The sequence below is a fragment of the Diabrotica undecimpunctata genome, chromosome 1 (genome assembly GCF_040954645.1).
Source record: "Diabrotica undecimpunctata isolate CICGRU chromosome 1, icDiaUnde3, whole genome shotgun sequence".
NCBI lineage: Eukaryota > Metazoa > Arthropoda > Insecta > Coleoptera > Chrysomelidae > Diabrotica > Diabrotica undecimpunctata.
The window spans coordinates 111277787-111301965 of record NC_092803.1 but is presented as its reverse complement, the minus strand read 5'-3'; the positions used below and the strand labels follow the sequence as shown (position 1 = coordinate 111301965).

The 24179-nt window shown below is 31.3% G+C and overlaps 2 protein-coding genes across 2 annotated transcripts in view; one reads left to right on the top strand and one right to left on the bottom strand.

Moving 5' to 3' along the window:
* The window catches only part of LOC140452435 (uncharacterized), a 60361-nt gene extending 52569 nt beyond the window's left edge, over nt 1-7792 (top strand). Inside the window, exon 13 of the mRNA XM_072546705.1 lies at nt 7749-7792. The gene's annotated coding sequence lies outside the window, so the exon portion shown is untranslated. The remainder of the gene's footprint in view (nt 1-7748) is intronic.
* A 5959-nt stretch (nt 7793-13751) lies between these two features.
* On the bottom strand, nt 13752-14255 carry LOC140434360 (uncharacterized). Its single transcript, XM_072522546.1, has one exon. The coding sequence runs from the start codon at nt 14253-14255 to the stop codon at nt 13752-13754; it is 504 nt and encodes a 167-aa protein (XP_072378647.1).
* Between the last annotated feature and the right edge of the window lie 9924 nt (nt 14256-24179).

Sequence of the window (24179 nt, the reverse complement as noted above, 5' to 3'; positions counted from 1 at the left end):
TACGGTTAAATAATTCTGTCATAATGTCAAGTCGATTATCTTCTATCAATTTCAATACCTCAGCATATATTCCATCAGGTCCTGGCGCTTTGTTGTTTTTTAGATGACTTATAGTAGATCTTACTTCTGATTTTGTTATTGTTGGTCCATTCTCGACGTTGTCATATACTTCAATGTGTTTGTTGTCACTGAACAGTTCTGCTATATATTCCTGCCATCTGTCCAGTTTTTCTTGCGTATTGACATTGTTGTTCTATATATATATATATATATATATATATATATATATATATATATATATATATATATATATATATATATATATATATATATATATATATATATATATATATATATATATATATATATATATATATATATATATATATAGATATTCCTGCCATTTCTTTGATCTTCCTGTGCATATTGAATATATCAGAGTTTCCCAAACTTATCTAAACCGCGACTCCTTTTTGCTGAAAAATTTGTTCGCGACCCCCCAATTTCCCCCCACTGATTTATTCAATATTATTTGACAGAAATAGCGTGCCTAATTTACAATTATCTGATGGTTTCTCAAATTTAATTTTACTTTACTGTTTAAGTTTAAATCAAAAACAATTATTTTATTTTAATACAATTATTTTAATGATTGCGATCTGTCCCACTAGTAATTAGTAGTAGGTACTTCTGCCAGAATAGCATTTACAATAAAAATAAATAATAAGAAGTCGACTGCACATTGTACACCGCGACATATTAACTTGTGTCTACATCGCAAAACTCTTCCATGATAATCGCGAAAGCGCTCGCTACTAGATGGCACTCTGGAACGTTCTCGTAGCCTAGTTTTGCCTCGTAGCCTCAGTTCGAATCCAAACAGCCTATGGTGGCGAACGCGGTGTTGACTAATGAGTAAATATTTTACGACTTACGTATTCCCGTTGACGTATTTACATCTACGATAAATTATAAATTATGGATAAGTTTTTAAAAAGAAGTGCAGAACCATCTACGTCTGAAAGTGGCAGTAGCAGCAATAAAAAGAAAAACAGATTCTACATTGATACATATCTTAAATGTGGTTTTACCGTTATTTCCAATAAACCACAATGTGTTATTTGTGGACAAGTCTTGTCAAAAGAAAGCATGAAGCCATCAAAGTTACTTCGACATTTAAATAGCAAACATCCAGATAAAAAAGACAAGCCCGTAGAATTCTTTGAAAGAAAACTGAATTTTCCTTCACAAACAGCAAGACAGTTTTCCCTTCGCAACCACTACTAATGAAAAAGCATTATTAGCAAGTTATAAAGTTGCTTATCGTGTTGCCAAAACTAGTAATCCGCACACAATTTCTGAAAATCTAATTTTTCCAGCAGCTGTTGAAATGGTACATATAATGTGTGGGGAAAGAGAGGCTGCAAAATTAAATACAATACCTCTGTCAAATAATACTATCCAAAGTTGTGGAAAATCTTAATAAATGCACGTACTTCTCTCTTCAAATGGATGAATCCACAGATATATCTAAGTGTGCCCAATTCATTACGTTTGTAAGATATGATACAAATAATGGCATTCAAGAAGATATTGTATTTTGTTCCCCATTGGAGACCAATACCACTGGAAAATGTTTACTCGACATTTTTGTGAAACGTACAAGTAAATATGATATTACCTGGGGTAAATGTATTATATTAATATTAATATTCACAGAATGTATTAATATTCACAGATGGCGCTTAATTTATGACAGGGCATAAATCTGGTCTTGTCGTAAAATTACAAGAAATAATGCCTAATGCCAAATAGAGACATTGTTTTTTACATCGAGAAGCTCTTGCGTCCAAAGCTTTACCTCCTGAAATGGACTGTGTTATGAAAACCATCACTAAAGTTGTGAATTCCATTAAAGGAAAAGCTTTGCAGACCCGTATTTTTAGAAAAATTTGCGAAGACATGGGTGCTTTATTTGAAAATATTCTCTATCACACCGAAGTAAGGTGGCTTTCAAGGGGCAACGTCTTAAAAAGAGTATTTCACTTAAGAGCAGAGCTTTTAATGTATTTGAAAGATGAGAAGTCCCCATATGAAAATCAATTTTCCGATCCTATTTGGCTTCTGAAACTAGGTTTCCTTGCTGATATTTTAGCAATTAAATATTTTGAACAGTAATTTACAAGGTCGCGACATTATTATAATTACAGCCACAGATAAAATTAAGGCGTTTCTAAGAAAAATCGATTTATGGTCGACCTCACTTGGCAAAAAACAACTCGATTCATTCCATTGCCTTCAGGAAATTATGGAAAATGTATCCAATTACAGTGCTACAAATTTTGAACAAGTTTTTGCTGACATGCATGTTACTTTGCTCAATTTAAAACAACAGCTCTGTGATTATTTCCCCGAAGAAATTCAAAACAGTTACGACAGTTGCAGATGGATACTAAATCCGTTTTTAGCCAATTCCTTTCAGCATGTTGAAATACCAATAAACATGAAAGAAAAACTTATTGAAATATCAAGTAATGGAATGTTGAAGCTCCAATTTTTTTCCCAGAACTCGGACCAATTTTGGACCGAAAAGATGCAGGAATACCCCCAGTTGGCGAGTGAAGCTGTAAAATGTTTGGTTTCATTTGTAACATCATATTTGTGTGAGTTAAGTTTCTCGTCTATGACTGCCATTAAAACAAGAGTTAGAAATCGTCTCGTACTTGAAAATGATATAATTGTGTGTGTCTCAAATACACAGCCTAGATTTGAAAAATTAGTTTCACAGAAACAGGCGCATAGCTCTCATTAAGATTATAATATTTGACTTTGTTTTACTCTTTTATTTTTACGGACTTTAATATTTAGTTTTATATTTCGTCTGATAATTAATTGTTAATTTCTATTTACGGCGTTGTTAAAATAAAAATACATGATCTAACAAAGTGGTGCTTTTGTCTTATTTTGGAAATGTTCGGCGACCCCCCTAGTACCTCATGGCGACCGCCAGGGGGTCGCGACCACCACTTTGGGAAACACTGGAATATATCATGTTTTTTCTGTAGAATCTCTATTTCTAAGCATTTCTCTAACATCCAGGATTCTTTTGCTAATTTTATTTCTTTAAGTACTTTTTTGTGGTGTTCCTTGTACTTTTCTGCGTCTTTATTCTTAAACTCTCTTCTTTGTTCTATAAGCTCTAAAATATGATGTGTTATCCATGGTTGTTTTATTTGTCTTTCCTGTTTGATGTTGTTTATTGTTGTTGTTACTAATACATCTTTGATCTCGTTCCACATTGTATCTATATCTTTCCTATTATGTGTTGCAATGTCGTTTATTTTGGTGTTTATTTCTTCTTGCATTTGTTGTTTTACGTTGCTTTGTTTCAGTTTTTGTATGTCCACCGTTCTTGTAACACCCGACTTTCGAGTTTTTTTCATCCTTACTCTCAGTTCAGCAAGCAGTAAGTTATGGTCGGAGTTGATATCTGCTCCAGGATAGGTTTTTATTGAAGTAACCGCATTACGAAACCTGGCCTACCTCTGCTTTTTCTCATGACCAGATGGCTACAATATGATAACGAAATTTTTTTTATAGGTTAGCATTGTGCCGGGAGGCATATAGTATACCAAAGTACAAACTTAACACATCACACTTGAACAAACGTTTCAAATACAACAAAATTAATACAAATTCGATTATTACAATTTACTGTGAATAAATATCAGAAATCTATTGAAAGCACTAACCTCACTATGACATACGAGTAAGAAAAGAAATGCAGGAGGGCGGCAAATTAACCAACACTTCTCATTCTTAACTTTAACATATATTTTGAAAAGAAAAGAAATCTGTCATTTCCAGTTTTTGATGGGGGCCCATATTAACGACAGTGCTCATATTAGCACCTTCTCCTTTACAATTTTTGTTTATATATTAGTCAATATATTATACTGATCACCTTTGTTTAGTACTTCAATAGGTGATTCCTGATTTTAAAACACTCAGCAAATCATCAAATAAATTCCACATTCAATACATTATTAGTGAATTAAAAAACCAACATATCGTAAATGTATTTTATATAGTCCGTCCGATTTTAATATCCATATATTTTTAATATGTCTGTTTTTTAAACATTCTAAGATAAAAGTAAAGCATGAAATAAATTGTGCCGATAGCAGGTTATGAACAAAATTGCATTATAACAGTATGTTAACCCCTTAAGTACTGACATATAAATAAAAAAAACATTTTTTTTGCATATTTCTTGTGAAATTCAGTTAAATATATTTTCAACGTCTTAATTTCATTCATTTGCAATAACATATTTTTAATAAATATCAAAAACAAACACAAAGTAACTGAAAAGAAAATTATTACTTTGGAAACCGAAAAATATAAACCAAGTGTAACAATTGAAAAGTTTACAGTAAAAAAAATAATCATAAATTATTATTAACTAATACAGATCTAGTAATTCTTAGGGGATATAACAAAATGTATATGAAGTAAACACACGCTTGGCAAAGTAAATAAAAGTACCTCTACGCATCGAATACACACTCGTTTTGTGCACTGGAGGCATATCGGTTTTTTACAATTATTCTTCCTTTGCCCTATCCGTTTCGGACGTTGGCTATTAACAAGGCTATTTTGACTTTGTTTACGGCACCTCTGAACAGTTCGGTCGATGTTAGTCCGAACCATTGTCGCAGGTTATGCATCCATGAGTGTCGTCTTCTTCCCGGTCCCCTCCTACTGTCGATTCTTCCTTGGACTATTGACTGTAGCAGCCGGTACTTAGTATGCCTCATGACATGTCCGAAGTACTCAAGCTTCCGTTTCTTTACGGTGAAGATTATTTCTTTGCTTTTGCCTATTCTCTGCATTACTTCCACGTTAGTGATGTGGTCTGTCCAGGATATCCGAAGAATACGGCGATATATCCACAGCTCAAAGGATTCTAGTTTCTTCAGGGTGGCTTCCGTTGTGGTCCATGCCTCTGCTCCATAGAACAAGACCGGGAAGACATAACACTTGACCAGTCTTAATTTTAGTTCCATTGAGATTTTGCTTGTGAACCACTTTTTCATATTGTTGAACGCGTTTCGCGCTTTTTCAATTCGTGATCTTATTTCTGTTGACTGGTCCCATTTTGTGTTGACTGTGATTCCAAGGTATGTATATGTCTCCACTTGTTCTATTTTTCGGTTGTTTAATGTCAATTGCATCGGAGGTTGTTGTGTTCTGCTGATGAGCATGCATTTAGTTTTGGTTGTAATTATTACAAAGGTATTTAGTCATTCGTCTTTTTTTACTGGGGTAAATCGAGCATATTTTTCTTGATTACAAAATGTCGTCATCTACTATGTATGCATTGCTATAAGATATATCTAAAATTCTGAAAAATATTCCCATAGTGTCTTTACAATGGTGCATTGAGGATATAAGAATTGTAGCTTTTCCTTTTTTCCTGCATGTGACAGCAATGTCATATGTTCAGTAAAACTATATGGGGTGCTTCCTATCTCCCTCTTTCTATTTGGTAGAAAATAAGGAGGAATTTCCTTTTTATTTTTTTTTTGTTGTTCCTTAAAAGTTGCACTAACTCAATCGATGAAAACCAATTATCTGCGGTGACATTTCGGTTTGTTTTGAACAATGGACGAGAAAGTTGTAAAATAGATTGAGTTGTCTTTGGAAGTTTTTCTTACCATGTTCTGATAGGAAAAGAGATCGAACTACAGTTGGTTCAGCATATTTCGACAATGGAAGCTGCATATTTTGGTCTAACACGAAACGACATTTGCAGAACAGTATACACATTAGCTGCCGGATTTAAAAAAAGGTACAGCACCTGTGACCATCTATATACTTTAAAAATCCTAATAGAAAAGACTAACGAATACAATCTCCCATTATATCTGGCTTTTGTAGATTATAAAAAAACTTTTGATAGCGTAGAACTGTGGGCAATAGAAGAAGCATTAGTCAACAACCGGATCGACTCCAGGTACATAATATTATTACATAATATTTATGAACAAGCTAAAATGATAGTGACGTTGGGTAATGGAATCGATACAAGACCAGTAAAAATCAACCGAGGAGTAAGACAAGGTGACACAATATCTCCAAAATTATTTACAGCTGCCCTAGAAGATATCTTTAAGTCAATAGACTGGGAAAATAAGAAAATCCCTATTAACGGACGATACTTGAACCATCTTAGATACGTAGATGATGTAGTACTAATAGCCGATACGTGGAATGCACTGAATACGATGATTGAGGAGCTACACATAGAATCCCTAAAAAAAGGACTGAAAATGAATTTCAGCAAAACTTAACTAATGACGAACAAAGCTGACAAACTTATGATAAACATCAAAGCGACAGAGATAGAACACGTAGATGAATATACATATTTGGGTCAAAATGTCAAGGTAAGCAAAGAAAATCAGGCTACCGAAATAAGCAGAGGTATAAAAATGGGATGGGCAGCATTCGGAAGACTCTCATACGTACTTAAAAATAAAAATATACATCAAAGACTGCGAACCAAAGTATTTAATTCCTGTATCCTACCTGTACTTACATATGGAGCTCTAACCTGGACATTCACTAAAATAAACATGGAGAAGATTAGAAAAACTCAGAGAGCTTTGGAACGACAGATGTTGGGTATCTCACTCAAAGACCATAAAACCAATGAAAACATTCGTAATAGAACAAAAGTAAAAGATGCTGTCGAACTCGCAGCTAAACTGAAATAGAAATGGGCTGGACATAACGAACGTCTTACGGATGGCCGATGGAATAAAGAAATCGGGAATTGGCGGCCATATGAAGCCAAAAGACCTCGAGGTATACCGCAAATGCGATGGAGCGACGATATTAAAAGAACTGCAGGGCTAATGTGAAAAAGTCTTACAAACAACAGAGATGAATGGCGAGAATTAGGAGAGGCCTATATTCGGCAATGCGAATAGAGAAAAGGGCTTAAAAAAATACACATTAGCTACAAAAAATGGATAAACTTAAATTTAAATATACCATTCCAGGAAGCAGCTGGACGCTTTCTTAAAATGCTATTATACTTTTCTATCACTTCGAATACCCACTGGAAGCTTCGAATACCCACTAGAGCTCTTGGATTCAACAAAATAAACGTACAGGAGTTTTTAAAAACTTGTAAACTGAATACAAGAAACATAATTTTTCTCCGCATAGAGTTTTTAATGTGGATGAAACCTTAATTGCAGAAATGAGTGCTGCTTTATTTAAAATTTAGTAAACGGGGGTTCTACATTGTTGAAAAAAAGAGAAATCGGGAAAAAATGAAAAACATCGAAACCTGCAGTGAAGGCAGTTGCGCAGTATCTGAACAATTTTTCCCAGTTGACGATGATGTTGACATTGAGAAAGTTGGAAAGACACAATAGACGACCCAGATGTAGAATGTATATTTTCTGAGGGTCGATTTCAAGCAGACAGAATGGTAGAGCTTTGCATTCAATGTCTTATATATAATTTGTGGACACATACACTATGTTCAGGAGTTGAGAAAGATACTTACGTTTGCGATTTTTGCAAATAGTTTATTTATTTCTGTTTCTCTAATTATGTTCTCAACCTATGTTCTTTTTGATATCAATCTAACTATCAATAATAATTGATAAGTTAGTTTTACTCAAAATAACAAAATTTTATTATGCAAATTAAGATTAAAAATTTTTTAGATAATGTCCTGGAAAAGTGGAAGACCTGTGTCAACCGCCGAGCTCTTGGAATTATTGGAGGACTTACAACAAGCAGATAGTATCGACGCTGTGTATATTCTACCACCCATTGACGACCTTACAGACGAGGAAAAAGTTGAAAATAAGATTTGTGAGAATGATATGAATTTACCAGACGTAGTTGGATTCAATACCTTATGAAGTTCATGCAAAGTTTCCAGAAGAAGAGGAAAATAAATCTATACCATCAACGTCCAAAAAAGTGAAAATCACTACAAAAACAAAAAAGTTATTCCACAATGGATAAAAGAACATCCCACTTATAAAACTTCGCCACAAGACGAAGAACATTTTAGATTGGAGGAAATAGAAAATAAAATTGCTGAAAAATCACCATTCAAAATTTTATATTTCTTCTAAGTATGCAAATTATCACAACCGACATTGTTTTGAACTTAACAAGGCGAGTCTAAAGTATTGATCAAAAGATGACGACAACGGTATACCGCTTATAAGAAAAGGCATGAGTAGAAATTAATTTGATTCTATTAAGCAAAATATACATACATCTGATAGATAATCAGCAACTTGATAAAAATGATATATTTTCGAAGCTGACACCAATCTTTGATCTTATAAATGTTGTCATGTTGTCCTACTTTGTCTTCTTCTTTATATAGTTATTCTTCCATTTTGGCATTGAAATCCCCGATTATTAGCGTTAATTTTGATTTCTTTTCTTCCATAGCTGTTGTTATGTCTTCGTAGAAATGTTCAATATCTTCATCGCTGTAGGTACTTGTTGGAGCGTACACCTGTATGATTTTTAAGGACGTTCTTTTTAATTTAAGCATCGTGTATGCTACTCTATCTGATATGTCCTTGGTAGATTGAATGTGTTTGTATGTGTATATTTACTTATTTTAATAAATAATAAACCATCAAATCGTTCAAATATTTTTAATTTCTAATTTTGAGAATTAATTGGTTAATATATGTTTTTCCGAAAGCTTTTTTAAATAAATAACTGTTTAGTATTATCAATAAATGTTGAGTCTAAGTATATCTGCAAGTTCACATAATTATCAAGGAGAGAAAAAATATAAAAAAAAACTAAATGAGAGCCCATATTTGGACCTTTTTCTCTATGTATATTGTTTGCTTTTTAATTATTGACTCTGATATTTTATTACATCGTTTTCTAGGTCAATTTTTATTGTAAACGACGTTTGGTTGTTTCCTAGATACATAATTACCCGTCTGTTATCTGGTATTTTGCTAAGAAAGTGTTTCGCAGAACTGCTAGATTATTTTGACGTTGTAAAAGTAGAATGAAATTTAAATATGTTAATATTCGTCCAGTAAAATTATTGACGCAAATTCTTTAAAAGTCAAAGCAAAAAATATTGATTTATATATTAACTACCTCTTGGATTCTTTTTCTACTAGTGTTACTATTTGAAATAGTGACTACCAGTAGCTCTAATTAATTTTGCCGAATGCTCTTCAAAATATTTTTCTATTTGATGCCGCCGATTTTTCCGCCAAAATGTTATTCCTACAATTTCAACAGATTTGATTAAAAATTGTATTTTGATAACGATTTCCTACTTAGTTGAAATGTTGTTAAAATAATAAAGGCTTTAAATATCATAATATAAGTATTTAATCATAGTAGAAATCCGAAGATTTCTTACTTGGCGAAACTAAAATTCAGATATTTGTCTACTGCGCTTTCTACAATATACAAAGCAGACAGATTGATGAATTAACCGACGAGGTGAATCTACAATTTGCATTCCACAACTTGTTGATCCAGCAAGACAAATATCGTTTGCGAATTAGTTTCTAGTACTCACGAAAATGAGTAAATAAGTAAAGCAGAAAGACTTTTGAGATTTAATTTCAATGCAGGGCTCTTGCCATCCGACAAACTAAAATACATGCAAACTTCAGATAGTTGACAGTTTATTTTTTTTTCTAATCATGTATTTAGTGTATTACTATGTAATTAGATAATTACTTACTTAATTACTTAATTAGGTTTAATCAGCATCACACAACAAAATATACTTACTCTAACAGAAATAATTAATAATAAAAAGTTTTTATTTTGTTGACAAATAGTTGGACATAGCACGAATATTTATGTTTAAAAATGAGTAGCATTGCCCTTATACTTTATGACCGCTCTAATTCGGTTGGATATTTACTGGACTAAGGATCTGTAAGTTCGGAGGTAAGTTCATTTCAAATCTGCTCTATTTTGGGTTTAATTTGTATAATATCCATTGTGGGTTATTTATTAGTGTCTGTTTCATTTTATGCTATACTGTTTCAAAGGCATTTAGATCAGGACTATTCGAAGGTCAACAAAGGACATTTATATTGTTTGTGTTTCTGGGCGTATGACAGGCCGCTTCCTCCTACTAAAAAATAAAAGTCTCGCCAGCATTTAATTTTACAATACTTGGTAGTAAGGTATTTTGAGGCATATTTGATATTTCGCAGCATTTACGTTACCCTCAATTAATTAAAAACATCCTAACCCTGAAACTGCCAGACAACCCCAAATCATCACTCATTAAGGAAATTTTACGGTTCGTTCTAAACAGTCTTTGTGAAAAGCCTTATGCTTACTGCGAATAACTCGTTTGCGGTAATCATCAATACATACGTCGGATTTGGCTTCTTCACTAAAATTACTCGGGACCAATATTTTATCGGCCAAGAAAGTTTATAATTTGTCCAAATAAGCCTGGGTTCCTTTTGTTTTACTACTAACAGTCACTTTTCCTTTGCCTATAAGAACATATGTTAAAATATATTATACTACGAATACACTAAGTTTTTACCTGTGATTCAACCTTATAAAACTTTAATCCAAATGTATGTTTCCACTTTTGACAGCATTTCCTTTTTCAGATTTAACTCAGTTTCATGATTCCATTTAGCTGTAACTTGCCTTATTTAGAATTTTTTTAACCTTTTTTAAAAACTTTTACTAATATTCTCCTATTCCTATTAGAAATTAGTTTTGAACTACCCGGGATTTTAATTGTTTGTACCAAGATACTTTATGTTTCCGCATAATGCTTAATTATACTCCACACTGTAGTTTTAGAAATATTAATTTTATCACCCTCTTCAAGGATTTTTCTATTGCGGTAATAATTTTTAATCACCATCTCACGAATTTTTGAATTTGTAGATATACCAGTCACCATTTTATTGAAATAATAAAGCGATTCACTCGATTTTACAAGAAATTAATTACTGTAGAATATAGTTTGACGTTTGTTAGTGTCCTTCTGTATTGTTTTCGCAGCCTAATGGTCTTATTTTGTTTGGTTTTTAGCAGTTACTTCATACTGTCTCATTATTTAGTTGTCACTAATTTTTACATATTTTGATGATCTTTATGGCATTAATAGATTAGATTATTGTTTGATTAAAACTTTCATTATTTTTTACTTTACTTCAAGGTATTTTGTTGTTGTTTTTATCGGGGTTATTTCAAAATTAATGAATTGATAATTGAATTTATTTACGAAGTTTAAAAATATTTAAATTAATGTTTTATTCTTTTTTAAGTGCTAGTGATTTTATCCCCTAAAAGACTAAATATATTCGTTTTCTCGTAGTTTAAATAGTTAATAGTAGTTTTGTTATCATTACTGAAAAATTCAGTAATACTGGATATCTTCAAAACATGTCTACTAGCCAATATATATGCCCAGATTGAAAAAATAAACTCAAAAACTATTTACAACACATAATGTTTATTACAACTTAAACTACGAGAAAATGAATATATTTAGTCTTTTACAGGATAAAATCACTGACAACGAAAAAAGAATAAAACATTAAGTTAAATATTTTTTAACTTCATAAGTTAATTCAATGATTTATTAATTTATTTTGAAATAATCCTGATAAAAATAACAAAATACCTTGAAATACGGTAAAAAAATAAAGATTTAATCAAACAATAACCTTAAACTATGAATATTCATAGTAAATATACTGCGCGTCATAAGTTAGGGATATTGCCCATATAATGGTAATAGTACTTCATTATGCATCAATTATTTGTAAGTAAACAATTAAAAATTATTGTAGTTTTTAAAAAACATGAAAATTTGAGACATTATAAAGAGAACCAGACAAAAAAACATTCGTATTAGTGACAAAGCACCTGTACAGTCATTTGAGAATGACCTTTGTTGTCTCAAATGGGATAAACAAATATAATTGTTTAAAAATTACTTGACCGATTGTGCCCATCTTTCGCAAATGTAGCAACTACATAAAAACTCATAATATGAAATGTGTCTTAAATGTTTTTATTGTTTTTTCTAATAATTATAAACAATTGAAAAACATGCTTAATTTCGAGTTTAATTTGCAATAACTTTTTTGTTTATAAACATTTTTTAATTTAGAAACTTTCATGTTAAAGAGCAAGTATTTTCAAGAAAGTCGTCTGTTTTTATCTAGAATGCGCTTTTTTGCGACAGTTTTTTCACAATAGTGAAATGAATGAAAAAAGTCGCCTTTTTTGCTTAAATGACATGACGCAGAAAAAGTTTCGATATCCACGAGATAATATTCCTTTTCTATTGACTTCCCCCAGATATTCCAGATAAAAAATGGCGCCCAGTAATTTTTCGATTTTCAAGTGAATTTTCGGCTTCGTTTCATGGGGTAATGAACTAGAAACAACTTTACAATAAATTTAATTGAATTTAATTTTTGATTTCTTAAAAAAAAACTAGTGTTTGTTGTGATGTAGATATGTGATTTAACTGATTTAAACAGTTGTATAAGTTTTGTATTATTGTTTATTTATGAGTATTTTCAACTTCTTTTGGTTCAAATACACACAAATTAGAAATGTTTGAAAAGGTTTTTAAAAACCCTGCCCATTGTGACGTTGGACTTAGGTAGTCCATTAGCTTTTATTTTAGACGTAGAAACGCACAGTGTCGTCTCTAAATGTATCAATCGAGAACAATGCCTGTTTTTTCAAGTTAAGGATTGAAAAAGTCTGCTCACACAGATATGTATTACGAAACAGTGTAATTATCTGCTCTTAAACTTTTTCAATTACTTGAAGTTAGAACCCAAAAATTTGTAGAAACGTACCAAGCTAGCGATTTTCTTAAATTCCATTTTAAAAGTGGTATTGCTTTGCAAAGCTCTGTTCATTAGCAAATTTCTTGCTGCAATAATCAATATAAAGTGCATAAAGGTTTTGAAAATCTCCCTTTTAAGTGACATCTTTTTGAAATCAGCAAATTAATTTTCAAACTCAGTTGGCAGTTATTTCAACACATTTTTATTTTAGTGTTTTGCCATCCAATCCATTATCCAGCTACTTGTTATTACTTCATTTACAAATCTGGATAGGTACTGCGTTACTATTAGTGCTGTCTAGCTATTTGGAGCATATTAACCCTTAACTGGTGACCCTATTTTTAATTACATAAATGGTGACCATGAGTCTGACAGACTCCTGGCTAAAAAAGCTATTTTTGTCAAGCTGGCACCTGAAAAATGCAATAAAACAGTTTTTAATAATAAAACAATATTGTAATGTAATTTTTATTTAGTGAAAAAGAAAAAAATTAAACTGTAGGACTTAGAACAAAAACAGAAAAAATGGTAACATGTTTTATAACACAAAATTTTTAATGTTATATTCCAAACAAATTAAACATAATATACAAACAAATATAATATATGTATGTTTAAAAATAGGTACATTTTATATAAAAAATTGTTAAAAACAACATAATTGCAATTCTGCACAAAATCTGCAAATCACAAAAAACGTTAAAAATCTATTCTACTCTGATACAATTTATACAAATTTTTTCGAGAACATTGCAAACATGTGGGTTTTTGACACGTTGTGCATAAATATACAGTCTTTCTTCTTAATTTGGATGGACAAATGTAGCAATATTTTCTTATTTTAAGCTTTTCTTCTTCGTTAGCCTAATTTTCGGGAATATCAATGATACTTCCGATCAGTTCTTTCAGCTGCCTTTGTAATGTTAGCATTTCATATCTTCTATGCAAATGTGAGGAAACAAGTTCATCGGCCAGGGTTTCTATAAATTTGAATCTAGTCCAATTATTTTCGGGGATCGAAGTAAACATAATGTATGAATTTACTCCACAGACGTCTACTATTTTATAAAAAATAGCCATGGGCCATCTACATATTCTGCGTCTACAGGAATATTTTACACACTTTTCATCCATCGCGTCTATACCCTCTTTGGTCAAGTTGTAGAAAGAATTTATTTCTGGTAGTCCATTATATGCATCTACTTCTATGGAATGATGCACGGAAGAAATTAACAACACAGCTTTATTTTTCTTAGTTGTACGGGATAAAAGTGTTAGTTCTTTGGTAAATCCATACAAAGTGTCGCTTTCATTACGATTTGGTCGCGAAAGGAACTGTGGAGGAATTTCTTTTTTATTTCTGCGCATTGTGCCAACGCAAGTTTATGTTGTTGTAGATGATGTTCTAAATCAACTGAACTAAACCAGTTGTCGCCAGTTACATTTTTTTTATTAGTATTGTAAATATGTTTGACTAATCTTATAATTGCTTGAGTAGGTATGCTCATACTTCGGTCTTCATTTGTGAGGCTAAATCCATCTGAACCGTTTCCAGCATAAATGGAAGCATTATGTAAATACCCAGTTCGTGCATCAGTCATACATAAGGTTTTTATCCCATATTTACAGGGTTTGCTGGGAATATACATTTTAAAGGGACATCTGCCTCTGAAGCCTACCAGCATTTCGTCTACACACACATTTTCCCAACCGTATATGCATCTTTTGAATTGCTTACAAATAAGTCAAAGAATTCTTGGATAGCTGCAGTTGAATTATCCCTTGCTCTTTGTTCTCGGTCCGAGGCATCGTCAAACCTTAAGGCGGCCATTAGGGTAGGGAAACGTTTCTGCGACATAACTACTCTAAATATAGACCGCCCTTTCCCGTTCGTAGCAAACAGACTTCGTACATCCTCATGATTTGACTTATAAATAGAAGTATAAAGAAGCAGTCCCAAGAAAGCTCTCAATTCTATTTCATCAGTATCAGCCAACTCGGATTTGTATTTTTTATATTGTTGATATTTTGGCCGAAAGGTTGCGAGTTTTTCGTTAGTTCTCTTGACAACAAGACTATACATATCTGGTGAAAACAATTTATTAAAATAATAGACTCGTTGACTTTTCTACTTTGAACGGATTGGTGGGAGTACAACAATATTGTGAGCAGGCGCACGGACGTTTCTAGTTGGCTCCTTTTTAATCCACTTATACCTATTCTTTCCATAGTAATAATTGCTGGAATTAACACACTCATCTTCATCTTCGCTAGATATTATTTATGAGTCTTGTTGCTGTTCATTTTCACTTAGTTCTTGTTCACTGTCCGTAAAATGATCACTTTCTATATAATATCCTTCTTCCACATCATCATCACTAATGTCACTGTTCGCCTCATTATACCATTTTGTGTACACTTCTTCGAAATCATCGTCTAATACTCTTACAGCTTTACGAGAACTAGCCATATTAAAATAACACTAATGGTGACCTTGCATCTAGTAGACTTCGCGACGTAAATATTTCGAAAACGGGACGAGCGAGGTACCTCTCATTAACACGTTCGAATATACTCTAAAAGCTAGGAAAGTATAATACACCGAATTACAGGTTGCTACGTATTTGTGGCGAAAAAAGCAGACGCGTTAATAAACGTGCGGAGTCTGTGAGACGCAAGGTCACCAGTTAAGTGTTAAAAAATATTCTGTAGCTGAATATACCTTCCACATGCATCCGTCGTTTTGTCTTCGGTATTTTAAAACAAAAACAAAAATTAAAATATGTAATAAATTACTATAAAACATTTGAGGCTACGTCAAGAGACCAGAGAAGTTATAGACCAGAGAAATTAGCAAATAAAAAGTCTTTTTCGTAACACTCTTTAATACAGGTATCTAAAAACTGCTTTTGATAAATTTGGTGATTACAATATGTAATAAACTAACTATGCAAACTGATAATAAACAACTTAATATGGAAATGATTAAACGTCATTTTTTACTTATAAACAATATATAAACAATTTAAGATCGCTATTTGATTTTAAATACTAAAGGTGAAGACCGGTAAATTATATGGAAAAGTGACACAATTTTACTGAAAAAGAATAGAAAATCCTTTAAAATGAGAGTTTGTAAATTATATTTGTTAATTTGTTGTTTAATTATTGCAAAAATAGGTTTCGAAGTCTATTTTTTAAAAATTATTAATAGCTTTTCCAAAAATGCACAAAAATACTTTAATTTTAAAAAATAAAAAATAAAATTAAAAAATACAATGTCCTACGACCCTTAGAACCCGAATTAGTTCTTTTTTATTTCTCGATTTTACTATTGCAAAAACTTAATTCATAAATTCAAGTTTTTAAAAGTCGCAATATCTTCGGTTCTAATCTACGAAAATTTAGCTTTTTTTTTAATTTGATGTACCTTACTAATTATTATTTTTACATTTGGTGTACCTTAATTTTATGCTCATTATTTTTAAAATTACTTTTCTTGACTGAAAATTATTACAAATATATTTTAAACAAATTAATTGTTATAAACTTTGTATATAATTACAAATAAAAATGCTAAGCATGCATTGCGTTATGTATGTAAATTGTAATATAATAACTATATATAGATTAATTCCACGAGATGGATTTCTACCATCATGTGCTACCAACAAGAATATTTGTAATGAAAAATGACAAGTGTCCTGGAAGAAAAAGTGCAAAACAACGAATTACAATTTTGTTCTGTGAAAATATAAAAAGTGAAAAGGGAAAACCACTTATTATAGGCAAAATTAAAACTCCCCGATATTTTAAGGGGGCGTACATCAATAAGTGGTCGCTTGAATTGGTCTTCAACAAAAAGGCATGGGTAACAGTAGATATTACGACGACATAGCTCTAGAAATTTGACACGAACATGAAAAAGCAGAATTGAAAAATCGTATTGTTTTTGAATAATGCTACATCTCACTCCAATATTGCACTGGATAATACTAAACTTATTTTTCTTCTATCGAATACTACCTCACATTGCCAACCCTTGAACTAAAACATTATCCAGAATTTTAAAATGATCTATAAAAGCTTTTCACTTTTAGAGGCTATATCGATTTGACACAGCTTTTAAAATACTTTTGAGAGGATTTTAACTTGTATAGACAGTGGTTGTCCTCTTCAAGAAATATAGAAAAACATTACCATAACAATTGTCGCCAACGACAAAAAAAAATGCTTTGATCAAGCCGGATTAGTGTATAATATAGACGCGAATAATTTTAAAGAATAGGATAATATTCCACTTGCACAACTATTTCCCACCATCAAAGATACGTTAGTGGATTTACAACAACTGTACTCAAGCTCTGAACCTGATGAAGAAGAACCTGAAGTTGTTCCAGTGTCGAATATATTAAGCCTATCTGAAGCCTGTGTAAGTCTTAGATATTTAGAAACATTTTATATTAATGAAAACAAATTTGACATGCCAACGAATATTTCTAAACTTATAATAAAATGTGAATCTGAATTGTTTTAAAACACATTTAAAAATATGAAGCAATCGTTTATTTATAAATGTTACATTTAATTTAAAAATAAAATTTTTTGTATACAGTGTATCCAAACAAAATATGCAAATTCTTCTTAGATTGATCTAATTTGGTTCGTTTATGTTTCTGATAAATTGAAATTACAGAAAATTATATTTAATATTATGTAAATAAACAACGCAGAATGCAGATAAATTGCTCTAATTGTCTTATTTTCTGTCTTAAACGACCAGTTCTCTTTAGCTATCAGCTTTTGTTTCCCTGAGGATGTTCGCTGTTGGAAGGTTTTAATGTACCTACATATTTGCTTTTAATATTTACAACAAGCATTAGGATTGAAAATTCGGACTCTACACTTAAAGTTTCCGGTATGAAAGTAGTTCCTTGATGTGTTAGTTTGTTAATTATACTTTCAAGATGATTGAACGATAACGTTCTGACGATTCTTGGTTAATTGTCTTCAGGTTCGTTAGTAATAATACATTCATTTTTTGTTGTGGTGCCTTCATTATATTGACTAAGATATTTAATTACATTCTTGATATCTACAGTTTTAATAGTATTTGTATATTGCTATTGTAACTTCTTTTCCTAATTCATGTTTTTCCATTTATTTTTGAATTACAAGTATTTTGAGTAATACATTTCACCTTTTCCGTTTCTTGAGAGTGCATATATCGATTTTGTTCCCGATTGGTCCTTTTAGAATTTTTTGAATATCAAACCATTTTATGTTTCATGCCTTGATGCGCAGACTATCTTTTAATTTTCCATCTCCTAGTCTTTTTTCCTGTATTATCACCAACAAATCCATCCTATTCTGATGCAGGTTTCGAATACTGTAAGAATAATTTCATATTTTGGTTTGTGTAGGGTGTCAACCTGATCCAATGAGCTTCCTTCTTTATCCGGGCTTATTACCAGTAACATGACCCTTGAGCTGCAATCCATCCAACGATCATGCAGGCCGAATAAAGTTGGGCAATGTTCATACATATATACGTACCTACTTATTGCCGTTATTTTAACAGCATTTAAATATAATTAGTATACTATTGTTTTAAATAATAACATAAAATGCATCTCTTTCATAATACCTCTGGTTTTTTATAAGTCACAAGGTTTTATAAGTTTCTTGTTTGTTTATAAATAAACATGTCTTAAAAACTAGCCGTTATATTTTTAAGAGGCGCCTAATTACCTATTTGTGTTGTGGTATTTTAGAATTCGTAGTCACCTTATCTGAAGATAAATGGTTAATTTATGCTTGAACGGTAGTAGAGTGTTTTAAAAGTTCTAAATTGTAGATTGGGAATTTGATTAAAATAAATAAAATATTCGTTTTAACTAGAACGTTTGGATTGTAGTCCAGTAAAAGAAGACAACAAATTTTGTTACAAAATATGTGTCTGCAAAGTGTAGAGTTTTTTAACAAAACATGTTTTAAAAGCTTTTCTGGATATTGCCCCAGATAGATAATGAAGAAAACATGAAAATTAAAACGCGAGATGAGCACATCCAAATAATGTTTTTACCGAAAAACATCACTGCTTTTATACAGACTCTAGATCAGGATATCATAAAACCCATAAAAATATGCCAAACAACGATTATTAATGGATATAGTGAATGATGCTTAAAGTGCAGTGATGAATTGAGCCCAACGTTTGGCCTAATGATCCTTTATAAGAACAGATACCCAATAATCAGGATAAAACTAAAGAGCAGATTTTATACTGCATTTCTATGGTTAGTTCCTCTCAGTATAGCAAGTTAAGCTCAAATACGGGACGATCGCGTGATGACTTAAAAATTGATTCTTGGAGGCAGTTCAGCTGCTTTTATTGATGAAGAACTAATAGAAAAATCATGACAGCTCAAATTGATGCAGCTAATATGGGCTACACAGCAGACGACATTGAGATTACTTCAAACCAATTTACTGTCAGCTGGTTTCCATAATAGTGCTACGCTGATCGCTAAAGCACAAAAACTTTACCAATGAAAAGTGATTTCAGAATCTTACACAATTAAAGAATAAAAAAAATACCCAATGTTTTATTCTGCAGAGAAAAAACAGAGTTATAATTTTCTAACTTTTATATTTTTCGAAGTAGCCGTAAATTAAGAGAAAATGTGATAAATTTTATAGCAATATTGCAGACAGTAATAAAGCAATAAAGACTGTTTGTCTTACATCAGAGTAAAACAGGCAATATATGTTAAGAGGCAGACAAAAACTAAATTTAGAAGAAAATGCAAATGAACAACTCAGTATTCAGGTCGTACCCTAGTGCCAAGACAGATCTAACTAGTTCCTAGTAATAGGAACTGTAAAAATTAAAATAGTCTATTCAGGTCAAAACAGTCAGGAACTGTTTTCTAAACAGTGGTTTTTTTGAAATATTTACAAAATTAATTTTTGTTCAAAAGTGCATTTTCTGGTTAATTTCTAAGTCGGATTGTAGGTACCGAGATATCGATGTTTAAAAATGCTTTGGATATTGACAATATAAAGATCGAAGACAAGAGCGGTTAACCATGAACAAATTCCTTTTTTGGGTTCCGGATGGGTTCCTTTTTCATAACTTAATCTAACTGAACTAAACTTAACTTATTCTAACCTACCCTAATCTAATCTAAACTAACTTAACTAAATAAACTTAACTAAACCTAATCTAGTTACCTAATTTGGCTGGTTTTGCTCTTAGCACCTCGTCCTATTTGTAATTGATCTACTTTGATTATTGATATTCTATCACAAAACTGGATCAAAAGTTCTTGCAGATTCGCAATCAGCGTTATAAAATCATAGACATAATACAAATAGACTGTCTGACTGTTGCAATACAGTCTTGTTCCCCTATTGCGACAGAGAAAACTGACGTAAAGCAGTCCCTGCATCTCTTGGAACGGGTTTATCAACCACGTGTCCTAAATGACCAATGGGAATGTCACGTGGTCGATAAACCCGGTCCATTAGAAAGGGATGCAGGGATTACAGTGCGTCAGTTGTCTCTATCGCACTGGGGAAACGTGACTGTATTGCAACAGTCAGTCAGTCTATTTGTATTATATGTCTATGTATAAAGTTGATCAAGATTTCACTTTTTGAACCGAAGCTTTTATACTGGCGTTGTACGGGGTCTTCACATCGATTCACTACCCTCGAATAATTCGTTTCTAGTCGTCATATATTTACTCCAAGCAGGTTTAAATTAAAAAACTACATTAAAAATAACTAACAAAATACAGACATTAAATAAAAAGTAAAAAAATTAAAAGTGTATCTGTCAATAGAAAATAGTAAACCAAACAGAAAAATAAAAGATCGATACTAAAATTCGTTTCGTTACGATTCTCGAACGTCCAAATTTATCATAAATGTCAAAAGTCATAAATGTCATCCCAACCAATTAATAAAAATATAAAATCGTCTGTTTAATAAATAATTAATAATTTAAAGTCAACATTAAATAAATTAAAGGTCCACTTTAAATGCAAATTTCAGTTTCATAATATCTACTACGTCCCAACTTTAACTTAAACGGTAGAAATCTATCAACTATACCTACATTATAACCTTTTTTGCTTTTTTGCTGAGTATATTTGTATATCGAGAGCAACAGCTTTAAGAATTGAAAATATATCAAATGATAAAATGGTCCAAGTTAAAGAATAGTTTTATGCCATTCTATGATTTCCAAGATGCGTAGCTACAGTTATTTGTACTTTTATACGATTTTATTATTATGGAGGTGCAAATGCAGAAATATATCGTTTAGAAAAAGAATTTTTGCATTAAATGTCTAAACAATCAGTGACTAGTTTAAAAATTAGCAAAATGGCGAAATGGGTTCTGTAGGATCAAACAACATTAATAATAGTGGCATACGAACATTTGAAGCTGAAGGCTTTGTTAGGTTTGTACTATTTTTATAATTCGTCAGTGTGGTTACAGTTTAAAATCATATTTGATGAAGCGGCTAGACAAGATTCTAAAACATAAGCAGATAATGAATCTTGGAAGGAATGTTGTGAAAGGCAATACAGGGTATGGCAACGATGATTCCCAATTTTTTAAAATCGAATGAGATTAAATTTGAAAGTGACTATGAATATAATAGTAGCAACAGCAGTATTTCATAATATCACCATAGAAAATGGAGTTTTGATAACCTAGATCAACAAGAAAATCATTTAATTAAGGCCAAAAAAAGAAGACAATTTCAAGGTGAAATTGGGAAACATTGTGAATTATGTATTGGACAACATTTTGCAGAACTAGATTCACAATTTATAAAACAATATTTTCTATTAAATCAATTGTTTTGTTTTTTTTAGGTAATTTACAATGTACAAACAAGTTTTACACTTACTTTAACCATAGTCAAAATATAAAAATAAATTTTATCGGATATTATGATGCTTATATTTCAGTAATTTGCATTTTTATAATTGTACATATATTAATCATAAATATATTAGTTCAGCAATTTCTGTACTGTCTTCGTAAAATTTGTGTATAGCTAAAATTTACTTATTTAATATTAATGACATTAAAAGACAACAACTTTTTGTACAGTATATTTATTATAAATTTTCTTGAGCATATTTTTGTTTTAATTATATTTCAATTTAATATTTTGGTTTTTAATTTTTGTTCCTTAATATCTTTCATGATTGGCCTTTCTCTTACCAACACAATTAGCAAAATACTAATTTGAACCCCTAAATTTACTTTTAATAATGAAAAGAGCTCTAGGTATTATGAAACTGGATGTGACACTGAGGTGTACTTAAGTCTAAAGTGAACATTAGTGTTAAGGTTTAGTTTAGATTGTCATTATTGAAATCAGGCTTTAATTTTTATTCTATACAGTTTTCATTTTAAAATAATTTCATATAAATTTAATGTCGGATTTTTACAATTATCAGTTAAAAATTTGTGTGTGACAAAAAGTGTTATTAGTAACACATTTTAAGTTGAACTTTCATATTTATACTTTGAAAGAGATTTCTAAATCAGCACATATCAAATATCGCTTTTTACAAAATAGTAGTCACAGTAAACAATTGGAAGAGTTCACTTTTACCTGACGAGTGATGACTGTTATACAACATGTAAACTTTTTCAATACTATTAAAACCTATATTAATAATAAATAAATAAGACAATTAATTTATTCAATTTCAATTCAACAGAAAACATCATATGAAGCTTCGCGCTAGTGTACAGTACCGCCTACTGTACCACTTTTTTTTAATATAAATTGAATTTGAAAGTATTTCGAAAAATTGGCATTTTAAATAGTTTTCCAACTTCATCCATATTTCAGGAACTTATTTCCGGTGAAGAGAAATTACTCGATTGTAGTAAAAATTAGCCGCTTCATGTTAAAATGCATTTAAGCCAAACTATGTCTATTTACAAAAATCACAAATTTTATCTTCGAAATTTATGTTCGTAAAATAATTATTACTCTTCGAACTGTTACTTTCTAAGCAGTGTTTGTGTTTATATTTTTCTAAATCCCAATATTTGAACTTTCGATTTTGTGAGTACCAACAAACCGTACTACATCATCTACCCACGAATATCACCGATAACACTCAAATCTGTAAATGGAATTAATAAAATAACTGTTTTATGGTACCCTTGACCCGCAACAGCACTGGCAATGCGCTTGTACGCTTGCAGTTCTTTCTTCTTTCTTTTTGAAGCAGCATCTTCAAGGACCGGTTGGTGAAATCAAGGACGTATCAAGTCTTTTCGTTCTTTAATGTTTTAGTAATAAGATAAAGTTTAAAAACTTAAAATTATAAACTAAAATTATTAAATTGATTTAAAATGCCATTTTAGGATAACAGATTCAAAAAAATTAAAAAAAAATCTTAATTTTTTATTAAAAAAAAAGGTACAATTAAAATTATTTTAATATAAAAAACAATTTTTAATTTAAAAGAAAAAATATTTCAGGCCAAGGCAAACAAAAAGTTTCTTCAAAACTAGTCTATTGTTTTAAAAAACCTGAGGCTATAAGATTTTTTCTGAATAATCCCAAGTATTCTCATTGAATATTACTTACTCAGATACTATCTCTGTAAAATGGCCAAAGTAGACAGAGCAGATAGAAAGAAGAAACGGCCGAACATATTGTCTGCAACTGCGGGGTAATTATTCGCTAATGCGATTCGATAAATGGACCTGGAACAGGTCTTTTAGAATCTTATTTTTTGGTGGCAATCCTGATGGATGACTGTAATCATGTCCTGAATAGTGCCGCACTTCAGATACAGTTTGCCTACCGACTAAACGGAACTTTCGATATAAATAACACTGTGGTCCTTATACTGCTACATTCAAAAATCTGGTCTACAACATAAAGGTGCCACTATAGTATGCGGTCTATTGTCCTGTTTCTGCTATAGCTTGCGGTCTACCGAGGGATGAGGTCTACCTGTGCGGCTAAACAACACCATAGTCTTTTCTTAGAATGTTTACACACGATAATGAAAGGCAACAAACAGTTTGTAAGCAATATGCTTATTGCTAAGTAGTAACAAACATTTTTAGGAATATACAATAAACTTGTGTCTTTATTATTATACAAATAACACCATACCCTTTTCCCAGAAGGATTTGCGGAAATAACAACCCTTTTTTTCAAATAAAATTCTTCTCATGACGCCGTCTCCTTTTGAAGGTTGGCGATCCAAATGGTAATTGTAGTTCTGGAAA